General features: G+C 38.2%; 1 protein-coding gene across 5 annotated transcripts in view; it reads left to right on the forward strand.

Annotated features, from left to right (window-relative positions):
• Positions 1-18,288, forward strand: part of LOC139973560 (microtubule-associated protein RP/EB family member 1-like) — a 46,984-nt gene that overhangs the window by 19,673 nt on the left and 9,023 nt on the right. For 3 of the 5 annotated variants that reach the window (XM_071980336.1, XM_071980335.1, XM_071980337.1), the window contains exons 2-6: positions 7,011-7,141; positions 8,303-8,448; positions 12,782-12,986; positions 13,794-13,897; positions 15,095-15,247. In XM_071980336.1, coding sequence (XP_071836437.1) covers positions 7,011-7,141; positions 8,303-8,448; positions 12,782-12,986; positions 13,794-13,897; positions 15,095-15,247 — 739 coding nt within the window. Of the gene's footprint in view, positions 1-3,423; positions 3,536-7,010; positions 7,142-8,302; positions 8,449-12,781; positions 12,987-13,793; positions 13,898-15,094; positions 15,248-18,288 lie in introns of those variants that run through there. The other 2 variants (XM_071980338.1, XM_071980339.1) reach the window with 2 other exon arrangements.

The following is an 18,288-nucleotide window of genomic DNA, read 5'->3' on the forward strand; positions in this document are numbered from 1 at the left end:
TAGGCCACTTTGTACAAGCATAAATGAAATCTTGAAACTGTGAAAATATATTACATAACAGGGGCGGATCCAGGGGGGGCCGACCCGGCCCCGGCCCCCCCTTTTTGGAAATCAGTTGCGTTTTTTTTTTATGTGGGAGTACTTCAAATTCCTAATAGGCATAACTTGGTGAAAGAAAAGCCTAATATATATCCAGCTGCTATTCCCTGAAACTCGATCGTTTTTATTCCAAATTTGAAACTAAGGCAATTATCAGGCCTACGCGACATCACGTATTAATTAGATACGGCTCAGTACCATAGTGCTGACTATTACTTTCAGGGAAAATCAATGCACAGTTAGCAAGTATATCATAATTATCTGAATGAAAGGAGGTGTAGGCGGTTTTACACTATCTAACGCAACGTAGTCGCCAAGAACCTGAAGTATTTTTAAGGGAGGGCCCGAGGAACATGAACTTACAGCATGCTCCTCGTGGTGAAACATAATTGCACCTATTAGGTGAATTGAGTGTACTGTTAATAGTAGGAGAGACTAGTGTAGGTTCTTATGACCAACTAGACCGGTTTCTGCTCTCAAACTTTATAGGAGGAGCTTCATCAGTAGTAGCCTTTGAATATTTTATATTCGGCCTGGGCGTCTCGTTCTCAAAATGCATCTATTTTCTGTGCACGAGTTTTTATGGACTCATAGTGCAGCTATAAGAGCATCTAAAAGAGCTTCGTGTGAACCTTGAGAGTCAGCTGATTCTTCGTTAGTATGAAACCTTGAGTTAACAAGTAAATCTTTGAGATTTTGGGCCCTTTTGTAGGCTAGAATCGGTTCTTTTGGAAACAGTTTGGATAATTCCGCGTGCAGGGGCGTAGCGAGCGGGGGGGGGGTGTGGGGGTGTCACACCCCCAATAATTTGGTCGCTGTCGGCAAATTTTGGGTCTGTCGGCAAAAGGAGAAAAAGTGAAGAGAGCGGAAGGGGAAGAAAGAAGGAAAGCTGAATAGAGAAAAGGAGAACGGGAGCTTCTTTATCGGTTACTTCGATTTTCCAGTTCTTCATCTGATAAACTCATTCACCAATCCAATCACCCGACGCCTGCAAGTTAAAAACCTCTCGGCAAATAACTGATGTCACGGCCGTCAGTATAGATACTGTAGCCAGGCTCAGCTAGACGAGTGCCAGAATCGCCGGCAACTCAGTGAAAGAAATGGAATTAAAGGCTTCCGTATAGGCCGCAGCCCATGAGTCGTGCTATCGTGTGACAACGTGTTGTTATTATCCTCTGTTCAGAATGACGTCATCGCAGATGTCATTCGTTCTCCGTGGAAAACTTAAGGACACGGCTCACGAATTGTACACAATTTTTAACGTTTCTCGCTTGTATATCAATGAATGTTATTTATCATTACCGGAAAGTTTTCTGAACATTTTCATCACGAATTTTCACTATTTCAACGATCGGTGAAAGAGAAAACACAGTTCGATAATTGGTCCCAATTAATTCTTCTTCTGCCGACTGCCATAAAAATAATATCGAAATGGAAATTCTACGGTGCCAAATTTGACTTCAAATATGCACCAGATTGCATCTAAGGACGTTTCAAAACTAAAAATTTTCCAAAGGGGAGGGGGACACCCCCTCCCCTTAGACCCCTCCCCCATTTCAGTCACATCTTCCAGATCCGTCAGCAAATCAAATCCTCCACACCCCTCCCCCCAACAAAAAAACTTCGCTACGCCCCTGTCCGCGTGTTGCGAGATTAAGTGCCAATGTTTCAAAAGTACATTTTTCAAATGCGTGGTTTTGATATGGGGTGTATAGGTAAGCTTGAACACCATTGGTGGTTCCTTTTGTTAAGGTTTGGTAGTGAGGTATTGCCCACGGTTTTCAAATTTTATGCCTTTCGTGGCTGAGGCAATTTCCTCTTTCTTATAGTTACGGAGTAACAGTTTCTCTGTGAACGCATTCTTTTTCTGTAAGAAATCAGTCTCATTGTTACATAGACGTGCGTATCGTAAGACTTCCCCTTTAATAAAGCCTTTAAAAGTGGCAATTGGGTGTGCATAGTTTCTGTCGAGGTATTGGAAGGTTTCCGTGGGTTTGGTGTAGACTTTGGTGTCTAATAACCCATTGGTTTCAAACCTTGGACCTTTGAAGATTTTCAAATCTAGGTATGTTACCTCGGTGTGTAATATTTCTACCGTAAACTTTAAGAAGCGGTGAATTTCATTCAACCTGTTTACTAGTTGTTTAAGTTCCTGAGGTGAACCGTCGTAAAGCAATAGAATTTCATCTCTATAGCGGAGCCATTTTAAGATTTTATTATCTGTCGGTAAAATCTGGTTTTCCAATCTATGCATGACGATATCACAGATTTCCGGAGAGGCTTGGCTACCCATGGCGCAACCGATCTTTTGTAGATAGAATTGGTTATTGAACTCGAAACAGTTTCTTGTTAAAAATAAGTTCAATTAGTTTGCGCATGGATATGGAAGATATTTTATTTATTCCATATTCGCTTTTTTCCGCCTTTTCATAGACTTCTTGACATATATCTAATGCCTCCTCTTGGGGAGTATTGGTATACATGGCGACGACATCGAGTGTAGCAAGTACTACTGCTTTTGGTAACGGGGTGTCTTCCACAATTTTCAGAATGTGATTTGTGTCTTTCACATAGGTGCTTTGTTTTGATACAATAGGAAGCAAGAAATAGTCCACAAATTCCGATATTTTTTCGGTCGGTGATCCGTTTCCGCTTATTATCGGGCCCTCCCTTAAAAATACTTCAGGTTCTTGGCGACTACGTTGCTTTAGATAGTGTAAAACCGCCTACACCCCCCGTTCATTAATAAGTATATCATAATTATCTCATTGAATATATCTTGTTTTATGTTTTTTCTTGGGGTGAATCTGGTGTCATAATTTTCGCGCAAAAGAAAAAACGAATCGACGCAATAATAGTGTATCCATTGTACATGCACTGTTGAGCGTTGTTAAATATGTGTCTATCGAGAAAAAATATGTGCACAAAAAAGCGTGTCTGCAACGTTTCTGGTGTTTCTAGTTTTTGGCTAAATGTTTCACCATTTTGCATCTAAGCACTCACAATTAACCAAAAATTTCCAAGGGGAGGGGGACAACCCCTCCCCCTAGACCCTTTCCCCCAGGACGCAGATCACTAAAGTGCTACCATCGGGATGTCGGCCCCCCCTTTCTCAAAATCCTGGATCCGCCCCTGCATAATACCAACGTTTGTAACGAAGAACGCTTTGCAACTTCTAGTAAACAGTGAACATTTTCTCACTGAATAATTTCCATTTCCAAGAAGTGAATTATTATTCAACTTTTAGTCTCTTTTAGTTTTAGGTCTATTACAGGTATCCGTTAACAAGGATATACCATTGCGCATGCGCTTGATCTTCTATTTGACCTTACAAATTATCATAATTTGAACTTTCTCGACTAGTCAATCACAGAACACGAACACGAACGAAGAAGGGAGTATTCTGTTAATACAACATTTATTGTTCTTACAAAGGGTAAATCTGGTAGTAGATTTTGATATCACAATATGTACCTACTGTGGTAACGTTTTTTTTCTTTGAAAAGCTATGAATTGAGGATGTCTTGGTTTCTTGTATGCATGAACCGGAAGATCAGCACGACTTATTTGGCGGTTAGGCCGTGCATCCTACCGTTTGCACACGAGTCAATTAGTCATTAGACCGACATGATACATAGCCTTGTAGGCCTAGTACTAGTAGAACATGACTGATCACCTGCGCTTCGGCGACTGTGACATGATTAAACATACCACAATAATGTTAGCGAAAAGTGCATATATGTACGCTAGGTTGTCGAGAAGTATGACTCGAAGATGGTTTAATATAACTGTGTTCATGTTTGCCTAGGCATTGCTTAGCTTTGAAATTATTTTGTTTTTGTAACAGCATAAACAAAGCCCAAGGTTTCACTTTCAGCATTCACTATTTAGGCTTTAGGGCAATGATACACTAGTTAATGATACGGTGATGGAATTAAGAAGTGCACTACCATAGTACTTAGTGTCAGTAGTAGTTGGTACAGATAGGCCTACGTTAGGCTGTAACTTTGTAAGCTGACTGCATCTAGGCTAAGCTACACGTAAGCCTATTGTGGCCTACAGAGTAGTGATTATGTACTACTACTATTACAAGGCCTAGGCTACAATGTATGTGGAAATAAGTTGTGAAGTATAATCTTATGCCAAGGCTAGGCTCATTTTGAATTTGGCTAATAGGTTACATTTACACATGTACATGTATATAATAAGTAAAATAATAATAATAAAAAGGCCGTGGCTATTCTTACGACGAGTCGTAACAATTATTTATAAACTATTCTTACGACAATGGCAAATTCAAGTGCAGTAAAGTAAATAAAGCAACTGCGCATGTAGTAGGGGTAACCCTAACCCTAAACATAACCCTAAACCTCAATCCTAACCCTTACCCTAACCCTAACCGCAAATTATTGTTACTCCTCGTCGTAAAAATAGTACTCCTGGTCATGAAAATAGCAACTGCGCATGCGTAGTCGGAAATTATTCTTACAACTAGTCGTAAGAATAGCTACTTTGTAATAAAAAACATCAAAACATTGGTCTTATGCTTGCTACTGATTGTAAAGTAATTGACTTGGATGGATTTATCAAATAAAAACATGACAAGTCTCTGACTTCAACACATATATATTTACAAGGAATAACATAACAAGAACGGAAACACAACTTAGAGACATCAGGTAGGAATGTGAAGTGAAGGCATATGCCTCGTGTACTGCATATATTTATCAATTGGTTGGGGACCTCTGATTGGCCTATTCGAATAACAGTACACGTCATGTTTTAACATGAGCTATGCTCGATTCTTAAGAATAAGTTTTGGCAAAATAAGTTTTGGCAAGTCAGTTGGTGATGAAAACTGATTATCAAACAAAATCAGTAAATGTTTATTTTTCTTTCAATGAAACACTGTCCTGCAACGGCAATTATCATATATGGCTTGACTTTGCATGGATTTCCGTAGGCTGTATGCTCAGATAATACAGAGAAGAGAAACAGCTAAATTGTAAAGGATACATCTTCTTTCACAAAGTTGTTTCAGCTGTAGGACTCTTTTACTATGAGTATCATCGGAGAGTATCATTTTGTCATCAAACTGTATTATCACCCTCAGTCCCCATCCCAACCAAAACCCCTCCTCCTCCCCCCTCCTGAGAAAAAGTCCCTCACACTGTACCCCTGTTCCATATCCCCACTGTTCTAGCAAAAAGTTGCTTTCCTCACTCTCTGAATGACAACTGGTAACTTCAATACAAGCCTATTTTGCTATAAGTCTTCTTTTCTGTGTCACAAACATTTGGACTAAAATAACCTTTGACATTTAGCATCTCATAGCCTGTATTTGTTGACATGGCTATTTCCAGTAAAAAAAAAGCCTCATAATTGTTGTTCAAAGAATTACAAATTCACTAGATTTGCTTATTTCCTCACTTACCTGTCGCATTTCTGTGTATGCATTCTGATCTGTCAAATAATTCGTACAGCACTGTGGCTCCCAAGGACCAGCTTTCTGTTGGTCAACATTTCTATTTGAATTAGCCATTCAGAAGAATTTTAACTGTCATTTCTAGTTGGATTTTTCATATACGTATAAACTGGAACTGCTGCTCTGTCTCTGGACACAGAAAAGACATCTTTATTCAAAAGAAAAGGGGATAAATTCCCCCTCCCCACCCCCTCCTCTTTGTTTTTCCACCTGGTCCATCAGAACCGAAACTGTTATGTAGCCAAGAACTTTGTCAATAGCAAACACTAAACAGTAAATTATAAAAGTATCTTCTATTTAGCAACTGTTGGTAAATGTAAAGTCATGCTTGTTTAGACTCTTTTCACTTTGCAGTTTACATCTATAGTGTAGTTCATAAAAAAAGTAGAAAACTTAAATAGCATAATATCCATCATTCCAAACAAAGGGGGGGGGGGTGGTCTGATGTACCAGTACTATATCTTTACATATCTATACACCGTCACCACGTGACAACGATACAAAAGCTCACAAATGTGAACCTTAATTTATGAGATGTGTCTGCAGTTAATGGGATGTACATTTGATATTCTGCAGTATGGAAAGAGTGTATTATGTCATAATCATCCTGGTCAAAAGTTTGGGAAGTTCATATGAGAGTTGAAGAATCATTCACATTACTGATAGTTTGTTTAATTTAATTCATTGCATTGCACTAAACTAGATCTGTCTTCATTGGCAACCCAATTTCATCATGATAATGTTTTTCCATTTTACCACATGTCTGTGAAATTGTTATATATCTGATACATTTACAAAGCTACCCTTTACTCAGGAAGTGACCAGGACTCTAATATCTGCCAGAGTAATCAAATATGAGGTCACAAGCATGTAAGGTGTAGGTGTCATGATGTAGTGGTGAATTGGATCATAATGATGTAGTTTGTGTCCTATGGTGGTTAAGGGCTCGTTTGTATATATATTGGAATTTGTCATCTTAAAATTAGATATTCAAAGGTTGTGTCACTTCTGGAGCCAAGTTCAAGTTTTTTTCAATGAGCAATAAAGAATAATAATTTGAAGTAACGTACTATATAGATCAATGTTGAAGTCTATAGGCTGTATGCTCTGTTAAAGCTATAGTGCGCAGTCAGGAACTGTACATATGGTTTGATGGGCATTTATCAACTGAAAGTCGAGACTAATATTGTTCCACCAATTCAGTCCTGGATGTCTTAGTTGGAGATAACAGCTAAAGAATATTGTATAGATGAACATGAAGTTTTAATTTTTTTTGGGGGGGGGGGATTTCAAATTTAACCAAATCAAAGTAATGTAAATATAATAGTAAAATGATGGTCTTTTGAAGGAAGAATAGTATACATCAACTGGTTTACATAATACATAGTATAATTATTATTATGATTATCATCTCTTCACATTTCAGGTACAAAGCAATGGCGGTCAACGTGTTCAGTACGAGCAGTTCGACGGAAAACTTGAGTCGACACGAGATGCTATCTTGGATCAACGGCAGCTTAGCTTTAAGTTATACAAAAATAGAACAATTATGTTCAGGTAAACTGACCTCATATATATGTTAATATCCTAGTACTGTATCTCTCTGTTTTCGTTTCCGATTCAAGATAAATCTGCCACAGCGCTTATTGTAACAGAACTTTACTATTTTAGTATTCTATTAGAAAGTCTCCTCATCGTCACTCACCGTACTGAAAAGTCTCCCTGGATAGGAGAGCAATCTGGTGGAATGACTAAAGCAGTGGACTTTCGATTTAAAATGGTCGCAGGTTCCAGTCCTCCCCAGATTTGGGCGTTGTGTCCTTGGGCACGATCCTCAAATCTTCCATTGCCTCTCTCCACCCAGGTATATAAATAGGGACCTGCTGGTAAACTATATCGTTTACAGGCCTGTAACCTCACTAGGGATGCACCGGATCCAAATTTTTGGATCCGGCCGGAACTGGATTTTGCCGGATAGTACATGTACTCCGGCCGGAACCGGATTTTTTCAATAAAAAAAAGAAAATCATTAATAAGAAGTGGAAGTATGAAACAAGGAGCAAATCTTATGTGAGGTATACGCATATTATAAAGAAGGTGAAATTAAGACCCCATTTATGAGATTAAATATGACTTGAAGTGGTGTAATCTACATTCTTTAATAAAATAACTACAATATAATTGTTGACAAGCTTGATACAATATGTAAATTTGTTTGCTGGAAAAATACTGCATACTACCTACCTTTTTAAGGAATAATTCAGGCCAGATTTCGAAAAAGATCCAGCCAGATTTTGCAAAAGATCCGGCCGGATATTTTTCAAAATCCGGCCGGAACCGGATAATTGCTCACTATCCGGCCGGATAGTCCGGCCAGACCGGATATCCGGTGCATCCCTAAACCTCACCCTAATGGGATGTCCTCAAGTGGGATGTGTAGATGTGGCACGGTGTAGTGTACCTGGAGCGACTGTTTGACTTGTACAGCTTTGACCAAGTTTCATAACCACACTGATTCTTGTGGCCTTAAAATCTGCAACAACAAGAAAAGGAGAAAACACAATTCATGCAATTCCCACAGAGCCTTCTTTTGATTTTTATGTTAACAAATTAGAATAATACACCTGAAGTACATTTCAAGGTATCTTCAAATTTTGCAATTTTGTGATGTACTTTTCTATCTTTTTCAATTTTCTTCTTTTTCAATTTTCTTTGTAGGTGCTGTTTATTGTCAGTTTATGGATATGCTATTTGAAAATGTAGTACCCATGAAGAGGGTGAAGTTTGGAGGCAAGTTGGAACACGAATTTATCCAGAACTTTAAAATACTGCAGGGAGCATTCAAGAAATGTGGTGTAGATAAGGTAAGATCAAACGGGTGAATTGCTCAGAACTTCCAAGGTTTGCCTTAAGACTTTAACCAGAGGATAATTTAAATGTTCTGGTATACACAAATGGTCGAGGTGCTACAAGAGTCAAACGATTTGTTTCGGTATAGGAAAACGATAGTACTTGATAAGAGACCAAATGCTTTGGGCTTTTCAACACCACTTCACAAAATAATGAACAACACAGTATTCCACGATAGTCCCTGCAGCTTCCCGAGGGCGCCATACTCCTTCCGCAAGAGAGAGGACAAGAAGAAAACATGTTTCATCTTACCATTAAATATTTCATGTCACTTTTTGGTTCCTTGCTTTAGCAAAAGGAACCTATGCAGTCAGGTTGGCGTGTGTGTGTATGTGTGTGTGTCTGTGACACTTGCTTGGGTACGCTCTATCTCAATAAGGGAATGTTGGATTGAGGCCAAACTTGGACTATAGATCCGCCATATGGAGAAGGTGTGCCCTATTGTTTTTGGTGCCCACAAAGGTCACCAAAGGTCAGTTATGGTCCAAAAACGGAAAATATTAAAACTGCAATAACTCCCAGTGCCAATGTGCGACAAGGTTGATATTTTGGGACAAGTTGTGAACTGGTTAGGGGAACATTTTCAAACTTAACGGTCATGTGATCCGAGGTCACCAAAGGTCAATTAATGATAAAAAACTAGTATTTTTGCGATAACTTGAAAACGAAATGTCCGTTAGGGTTGGGAGTTGCTTCAATGTTATCCAATTGTCAACCCGCATGTGGGTGACCCTTGACCTCAATTTGACCTCTGGTGACCTTTACGTGTTTTTGGGGATTTTTACAGTTTTGATGCTATTTTCAGATGTCAAAGGTACCTTCTGATCATAAATGTCAATAGGTTGACCCCGTGTGACCTTTATGTGCGAAGTTATATGGGGTCAAAGTTTTTCGGTCGGAGTTAGGATGGTTGTACAGACTTATCGTTTTGTTTTTTGGAATCAGGAGATTAAACTACATCTGAATCCAAGGTCAAAAGGTCAAAGGTCACATTAGAAAAAATGTGCTTATTTTGGGAGGAAACAAGCAAAAAAGAAAATGTTTGGTTTTGATGCTAGATTTGGATATCAAAGGTACCTTCCGATCAAAAATGTCAATTGGTTGACATTCGTGTGACCTTCGTGTGCGAAGTTATACGAGGTCAAAGTTAATTTTCAGACATTTAATGCAATAACTCCCAGTTCCAAGGTGTGACATGGTTGATATTTTTGGACAAGTTGCAAATGGTATAGGGGAATATTTTCAAACTTAACGGTCATGTGATCCGAGGTCACCAAAGGTCAATTAATGTTAAAAAACTAGTATTTTGGAGGTAGAAAATGGGCAAAGAAAAAAATGTTTGAATTTGTATAGTTTGATGTTCTATTTAGGTCTCATCAATCAAAAATTTTCATAAGTTGACCCAAGGTGACCTTTGTATGTTAAGTTATATGAGGTCAAAGTTAATCTTCAGACATTTAGTGTAATAACTCCCAGTGCCAAGGTGTTACACAGTTGATATTTTGAGACAAGTTGCAAATGGTATAGGGGAATATTTTCAAACTTAACGGTCATGTGATCCGAGGTCACCAAAGGTCAATTAATGATAAAAAACTAGTTTTTTGGCGATAACTTGAGAACGAATTGTCCGTTAGGGTTGGAAATTGCTTCAATGTAATCCAATTGTCAACCCGCATCTGGATGACTTTTGACCTCAATTTGACCTCTGGTGACCTTTACTTGTTTTGGGGATTTTTACAGTTTCGATGCTATTTTCAGATGTCAAAGGTACCTTCTGATCATTAATGTCAATAGGTTGACCCCCGTGGGACCTTCGTGTGCAAAGTTATTAATGTTAAAAATTAATTAATGTTAAAAAACTAGTATTTTGGGGGGAAATATGGGCAAAGAAAAAATGTTTACAGTTTTGATGCTCTATTTAGGTCTCACCGATCAAAAAGGTCAATTGGTTGACCTCCGGGTGACCTTTGTGTGTGCAGTTATGTATACAAGTTCAAAGTTAATTTTTAGACATTTAATGCAATTAAATCCCAATGCCACGGTTGATATTTTGGGACAAGTCGTGAATGGGGTGGTGGAACATTTTCAAATTTCAAGGTCATGTCATCTGTGGTCACCAATGTTATATCTGTTGACCTGCTTGTAGGTGACCTTATATCTCTTACATTTTTGACGCCATGTTCAGATCTCAAAAGTGCATTTTGGTCATAATCCGATCACAATTTGTGATCACAAAAGTGTTGGCTATAGTGTTGGTTACCTTATGGGTACATGTAGGACCACAATTACTTGACTATTTGAACCCAATCTTGCTTGATAATACTATGTGTATTGTCATATACCCCTATGCAAGGAACCACAGTGCCCTTGGGCTCTTGTTTAAGGAATATGATGACAAGCTGATTTTGACATCGTGAGACGACCAACTAACACAATGTACAATGATGGCTGTGACTTTTGGTTTATATATAGGTTTATATGTCAGTAGTCTACACTATGTACAAGGCTTGTCAAGTAGTTTGCTATGAACAGATATAACAAGACTTGTCTTTAAATCAATTATGCCTCTGTGCTTTGTTTCATTGTATTTAATTTGGTCTCATTTATCAAGTTGCCATTGGAACTGCCCATTTTGCATAATTTTGATTACACTTTAACACTTTCAGTTATTTTCTTGCATGTGCAATACTTTAAGTGATAGGCAGGGATGTGCCCACGCTGGGCTGCACTGGGCGGCCCCGCCCAGCACTAAAAACTACCGCCCAGCACTGTCTTAAAAATCAAGAATCCCGCCCAGCACTATTTTTATCTAAAATCCCGACATTCCTAACAATATATTTCACTAAAAAAGAATTGAAAAATGTAAATTTTTAGCAAAACTAGTGTATGTGCTTAAAAAGCTACACAAGTGCCAGCAAAAATCGAAAAATTTCTCAAAGAGGAGGGGGACACCTCCTCCCCCTCCCCCTTAGACCCCTCTCCCAGGATGGCGATCAGTATACCCCGCACTCAGGAAATCCTGGGCACATCCCTGGATAGGGATAAAAATTATCCAGAGGGAAGTGTTCGTACAGGAAGGAGGGGGGGGTATATCAAATATCCAGCATTGTATCGACCACAAATTTTTTTTCCTCTGGAACGAAATGTTTTGGCCAGACTTCTTCTTGAGATACAAACCCACAGTACACACCCACAACTAAGCTTATGCAAAACATAACAAAACACATTTTTTAATGAACGTTTTTCTTTTAAAGAAAAAACACAACTGCTTCTCCAAAGAACCAAAATTTCTTCCAATCCTACAGATGATTGAATTTAGTTGAAAACAAATCATAACAATCAACTGCGAAGTACAGAGTTAAAATCGTTTCCATCACAGAGATTTTCATGCTAAAAATAGTCTATGATGCTTTTTATGGAAATTATCCATAATCTGATTGGCTTACAGTCCCTAACCCATTGTCTGGAATCATCTGTGGTGTTCAAAGGACAAAATGTATGTTGTTTAACAACCACTACTTGTAAGATTACTTTCCCCTGTGTAGAGATATAAAAGTTTGTGCTATAGGCTGTCATATATGTGTGCACTCAAATATCTTAATAATAAATATATATAATAATATAAATATCTGAATATTTAGATTTTATTACAGAAAGCGTTAAGGGAGAGTATCTCTCTATGTTATGTCACACACTGCATGTGGGTTGTGTTTATAGTACTTGAGTCATGGAGTAGTAAGTGGCATCCAAGCAATAGCTAGTCACAATGATAATACAATATATATATCATTTGTGTGTGCGAGATTGGTTTGAAAATTTTGTAGATATTGTTATTCTATCTCACAAACAGTGTATCCGGAAGTAGGACGGTATTTACAGACTGTCAACTTGTGTCAGATGTTAGATTCTTTAAAGTCACCTTATGGCAATATCAAAATGTCAAGGAATCTTTGCATTTTGCTCTGCTGTTCCTATGTATTTCCATTTACAATCAAGGTGGCTTAAGCCATGCCCTTCAGCCCCTCCTCCCCCCCGGCACCCTCTGCCCTGCCTATATGTGCGTTGAAATCATCGTTCATATCATCATTGAAGTCATCATTGTGATTATCGTTGAAATCATTGTGGTGGTTTGTTGATAATATGAAGGATGAACCAGCTAGTTTTTAAATTGTTGACTAATATCTTTCTTTTTATTCTATAATTGAACACGGGCAGCAGCATTCCTATATTCTGTTGGATTACAATACATATTGAAGCTTGTTTACCTCCATGTTGTCATATCCACAGATAATTCCGGTGGAAAGATTGATAAAAGGTAGATTTCAAGATAACTTTGAGTTTGTCCAGTGGTTTAAGAAATTCTTTGATGCAAACTACACGGGAGGCGAGTACGACCCAGTAGCAGCCAGGCACGGTTCAGGCAGTTCACCGGTAGAAGCTAAAGTACCAATGGCCAAAACACAGACAAGAAGGGCCCCAACAAAAGCACCAGGTGCGTGAAGCAGGGAGACGGCATCATTGGTAGTTAACGGATGACTAGAACCACAACATTAACTTTGATATGTCGTTGACCATCCTAGAACATTGCACTATCAGTCCATGTTTTAGCATACCACTGACCTAGGCTGAACTGATGTGAGGTCATGTGATAAGGCCTTCACTTCAACTCTTTATACAAAACAGTTTGTGTCCCACTAAGGGACTGTAAAGTGATGTAAAAAAAATGGCATTGAAAAGAAAAAGTGTATATTTGCCTTGATTTTGCAAAAATCTGGTGTTATCTAATCAGGCCCTTGAATGAAGCAGTAAGGTAGTTTGGAAACTAATCTTATAGTTTTGTGAGTCCACACAAAATTCTCATCACAAACAATGAAATTATGAGACAAAACTTCATAGGTATGTTATCAGAACAGAGAGATCATTATGTTAACGTTGTAGAACATGAATCATCTTTACGTATTTGGATTTTAAGGTTAATAACTTGTGAAGCTAGCCAATCGATTCCGGGTACATAGATCTGTTTCGTAAACGGAGGAAATCCGTGTTTGTGTGAAATGACCGAATACATTCTTATTCAAGGGAAGAATGCAAGTTACTGTAGAGGACTATGCAGTTGTGACAGCTCACGTGCGGTGATGTTTCGTAGTTTCCTTTCGTACGTGCAAGCACAGAATGGTGATTAATCATATCCATTACATATATATCTTTATAAATACAGCACTCGATGGAAACAGAAAACTCTTGCTCTGCAACGACTGAATGAATGGCAGTGTTTTTAATCTCAGATCTTTCTGTTTAGTTTCAGTGAAAGCAAAAGCAGCACCCAAGGCAGCACCCAAAGCAGCAGCAGGCTCAGCAGTCAGTGCTCAAGTGAAGACTCAAATATCAGAATTAAGTGGAGAAGTAAGCCATGTCACATACCAGTCAGCTCTGTTGTTTGGATCTTTTTGGGAGCTTGCTTTTCCCCTTCAAAAATTATCCCGGAATAACGTTTCCGAGTTTCCCTTTATGTGTGTCTTTTTCTGTTTGTTCGAAAACATTTGTTAGTCTTTTTGAGTTTTTGGAGTCTTTTAGTATAACTATTCCAATTTTCAAGTATAAAAAAAACAATCCAAACATGAGTGTTTTTTTTCATCTATCTGAAATTGACTAGGTTAGGCACCTATTAGCTTCATGCATTTCAAATGGACTTTAATCCAAACTTGTGGTGTTTTGCTGTGTGATTGAGACTTGACATCGAAAAACTGGGTCATATATATCAATAATCTTCCACCTTAACTCTGCCACCCCCCCCCTACCCTTTCTCTTGTTTTAATTGGAAGTTTGACAATTTAAAAAGTATCACTAAATTTTCAGTGGAACTCAACACTATTAGGGTTGAGAACTACATTAGTAATTGCCCAACAAAAAGGGCAGGAAGTCAGTGCTTACCTTAGGTAAATGTTAACAGGAAATAATGCAGCACAGATTGTGCTGTCTTTGGAAAGGTCTTTCTGTTGTAGTAGAGTTGGGTTCTGTACATAGTGTTTGGCAGCACTGGAACAGTACGGTGACATCGTTAAGCTCTGGGGACGGATAGCATCACGATATACAGATGTTAAAATAAAATCAGATTACTACAACAAGTGGATATATGAACTCTTTATCTTTATGAATAGTTTATGAAAAAAATTGCTTGTTTTAGCCGGTCTGATTTGGGCTTCAGGTTGAATCTGTTTTGATTCTTAATCGATGTCAATTTTAGAAGTGAACAAGAATCCTTGATACCCCCTAATGTCAGGTCATTTGTAGGGCTGCTGTGGATATGTACTTGTGTATAAGTAACAGCAATAAAAACTAAGCTTAAACATTTGGTTTTTCTGCCTCAAAATGTTTCACAGAAGGACATTGAGATAAATTGTGTTAAGTAATTATTTATATCATGGTATCTTATAATTGTTGATTGCCGATATATATGCTGTTGTAAGTTGCTATGGTCAGTGCCCCTAGCTTTACTGTGATTCATTGTCGTAGCGTACACGCTTTGCTCCAAAAAGCAGAGGCAAGAGAAATGGTGCATCTCTCGTTCAATATGGTCCCTGTTTTTTACATTTCGTTCAGTTAACGACGGCCAGGTTAACAATCGAAGGATTAGAAAAGGAGAGAGATTTCTACTTTGGCAAGCTGAGGGACATTGAGGTCATCTGTCAAGAAAATGGCAATGAGTCCCTGGAGCCCGTCGGAAAAATACTTGAAATTTTATATGCAACGGAGGTGAGGCTATCTTGTGTTTATTAGATGTATCTCTGATTCTGACTCGATGCTGAGGACAGAAAGTGAAACTTCAGAGTTCGCTGGCCTGTGTGTGTGTGTGTTTGTATATATACGTATGTTACACTTGTACCTTACTAATATTAACTTAACTCAAAACATGATGACTTGCTGTTATAAGCAACTCGCAAAGTGAGGTTTTACTCGCAGTGATATTTGGACAAATGTTTATCTTATGTATCATCTTAATCCCCGTTGGCTTTGGAGTCCCTTTGGCAATCAGAGACTCCTAGATAAAGGATGATGTTTATTGCGCTTTTGGAAAGCAAGGAAAAATTAGGGTCGATGTACTTTTGTAAATTCAAACATATCGACATAAATGTTATGTATTGTAGATACTGGTTGAAGATCACAAATAACAGTGGATTTTGTCAGAATGCAGAGTGGATAATCATGCTTTTCATTCAGGTGTGGCAGAAGAGAAGATTGATAGTGCTCTGGGACATCTGCTCTGTAGCAGACAGTCAGTCCTTGTATATTGTAATCTTACTAGCTATTTTAATCTTAGCAGTTCATGACTTTCTATCAAATTTGGATGTAGGGCAATCCTGCCAGATAGAGATATGTGCAAGCTTTTATTTCCCTTGACTGTTCTATTTCCAATGAGGAAAACAAACCTGCTCGTATATTTATTCCTTGAGTGTTGTGGGCAATGTTTTCATGCAGTTGTCGCTCGATGTAGAAAAGAAATTGTTTTCGGTGTCTTGATAGGCGTCGCAACCTGCACCCCGACACGTTGCCACCACCCCCCCCCCCCCTCCCCATTACACCCTTGCCTTTGGATGACTCTCCTCAAAATTCATTTCAGCTACATTATGAACGTCTCATACTCACTGTTGGATGAAAGGACCTTGCTTGATACATCGTTCATAATGTCTGAAAAAGAGTCTCTTACATATGTTATGGCTAAATGACATATTGGGGGTATGCCTGTTCAGGATGATAAAAGGGGGGAAAGGCCCCCAAAATATGCTCAAAGATCATCAAGAGTTGTATAAGAAGGAGAGGTGGTTGTTGGTGGTGGACTCAGTTACGTATATGGAGCTTGTTATGCTCTGTGGCAATGTTTGCTTTCCCAATCAATAATTGCTTCTTTTCTGTTGAGAGGGATGGTGTTAAGTCTTTATATATCTTCTTCTTTTTTTGTGGGGAGAGGGGGGGGGGAAGGGGGATGGGAGAGGTAGGCCTGTCACTAATAAAAAAAAATAAGAGCAATTTCCATCCTATTTCATACCCTGAAAGACCTTGAAATGTTCAGGTGAATCTAGATATTGTTTCTAATTCTTCACATAAAACACTTTATTGAACTGAACTGTTCATGTTAATAAATGCATTACTGTAGTAAACTTTTGAAAGAAAAGTGTGTTAATTGTTGTAGACATGATAAACCATGCTGTTGTAAATTGCAAAAGTGGGTTTATAGGAGTCACTTATGCACTTGTCCAAGCTTGAGGAAAACTCAAAAGGTTTCAAAATCGAATTGAATTGCTACTACATCTAAAGTTGCATTCAGCCATGATTCAGTTTGCAAAGACACTTGTGAAATACACAGAATGTATTGTCTGAAGTATCAAATGGCTGTTTACAATATTTATCTAAAACAAATGCAGCCATTGTGTTGCATGCTGGGGGATCTACTAAGTACTGTACATGATTGGTACGTATGCAGACATACTATGATAATTGCCTTGTGCATTGCCAGTCAAAACTGTGTTTTATAGACACCAGGCAAGTTTGCAGCACAATCCAAACACCGTCGGCTCATTTAATCTGACATTTGAAAGTCAATAATATGCCACTGGAATATGGCCACAGTAACACACATAGGCGGGCATATTGGTACCCGTGGTGTCACATTTTCATACCTTTTTCTAAAATTATGAAGTAAACTAAATCACTAGTTTTTGTTCAAACTGGGGGTTTTGCAGGAAAATTGGGTCACCAGACAGTTTTTGGTTGGTCACAGACTATTTTCAGAATGATTTTTTTACCCAAAACAATCAGTGTAATAGTGTAGAATATGGCAGGTTTTGAAGTGTATTTTGTATTAATTATTGAAGTTTGAAGATCTTAAGTTATTAACATCTGATACAGATTTGTCTTGTCAAGTTTACTACTGTAGTAGAGAAGAGACATACTGTATAGTAGAGAGTACAGAAGGGACGGAAGAAGTTTGGGTAATGATGACTCTTAAAACCGATGAGAATAGCAAGGAAAAAATAATGCTGAACTATAAATATTACCGATATGAGATCAACGTACCCAATAGTGCCTTACCTATCCGATGCAGTTTTGTTTTTTTTCGAAAGAAACGCACTACATATCTATCGATTCAAAGAGGTTTGCATCATATTTGCTTACCATTGTTTATCAAATTATACAAGACATAAACAGCTTTAAGAGATTGTCTGGCTGTTGTCTGATAAAACAACAAAGTGGCTATTGTTACGACTAGTCGTAAGAATTTAATTCCCGACTACGCATGCGCAGTTGCTATTTTCATGACCAGGAGTACTATTTTTACGACGAGGAGAAACAATAATTTCCGGTTAGGGTTAGGGTAAGGGTTAGGATTGAGGTTTAGGGTTATATTTAGGGTTAGGGTTACCCCTACTACATGCGCAGTTGCTTTATTTACTTTACTGCGCTTGAATTTGCCTTTGTCGTAAGAATAGTGTATAAATAATTGTTACGACTCGTCGTAAGAATAGCCACGGCCATAAAACAACACACACACCACACCATACAAACACACACAAAAAAAAAAAAAAAATTTTGGCAAATTACAGTAAACCCTAGTACTGTCAACATGTAATAACTATCAATTCACAGTGTACATTGTTTCAGGCATCAGTACAACTGCTTTCTTCATATTAACAAGAAAGAAAATTGTTCCATGCATGTTATGTACAACTTGAAGGAATTTTATTGGGTGTATAATTTCACTGCCAGTAGTACTACAGTCTGTGTTGTTAGTTTGGGAA

This window comes from Apostichopus japonicus, chromosome 9 (genome assembly GCF_037975245.1).
Source record: "Apostichopus japonicus isolate 1M-3 chromosome 9, ASM3797524v1, whole genome shotgun sequence".
Taxonomy (NCBI): Eukaryota; Metazoa; Echinodermata; class Holothuroidea; order Aspidochirotida; family Stichopodidae; genus Apostichopus; species Apostichopus japonicus.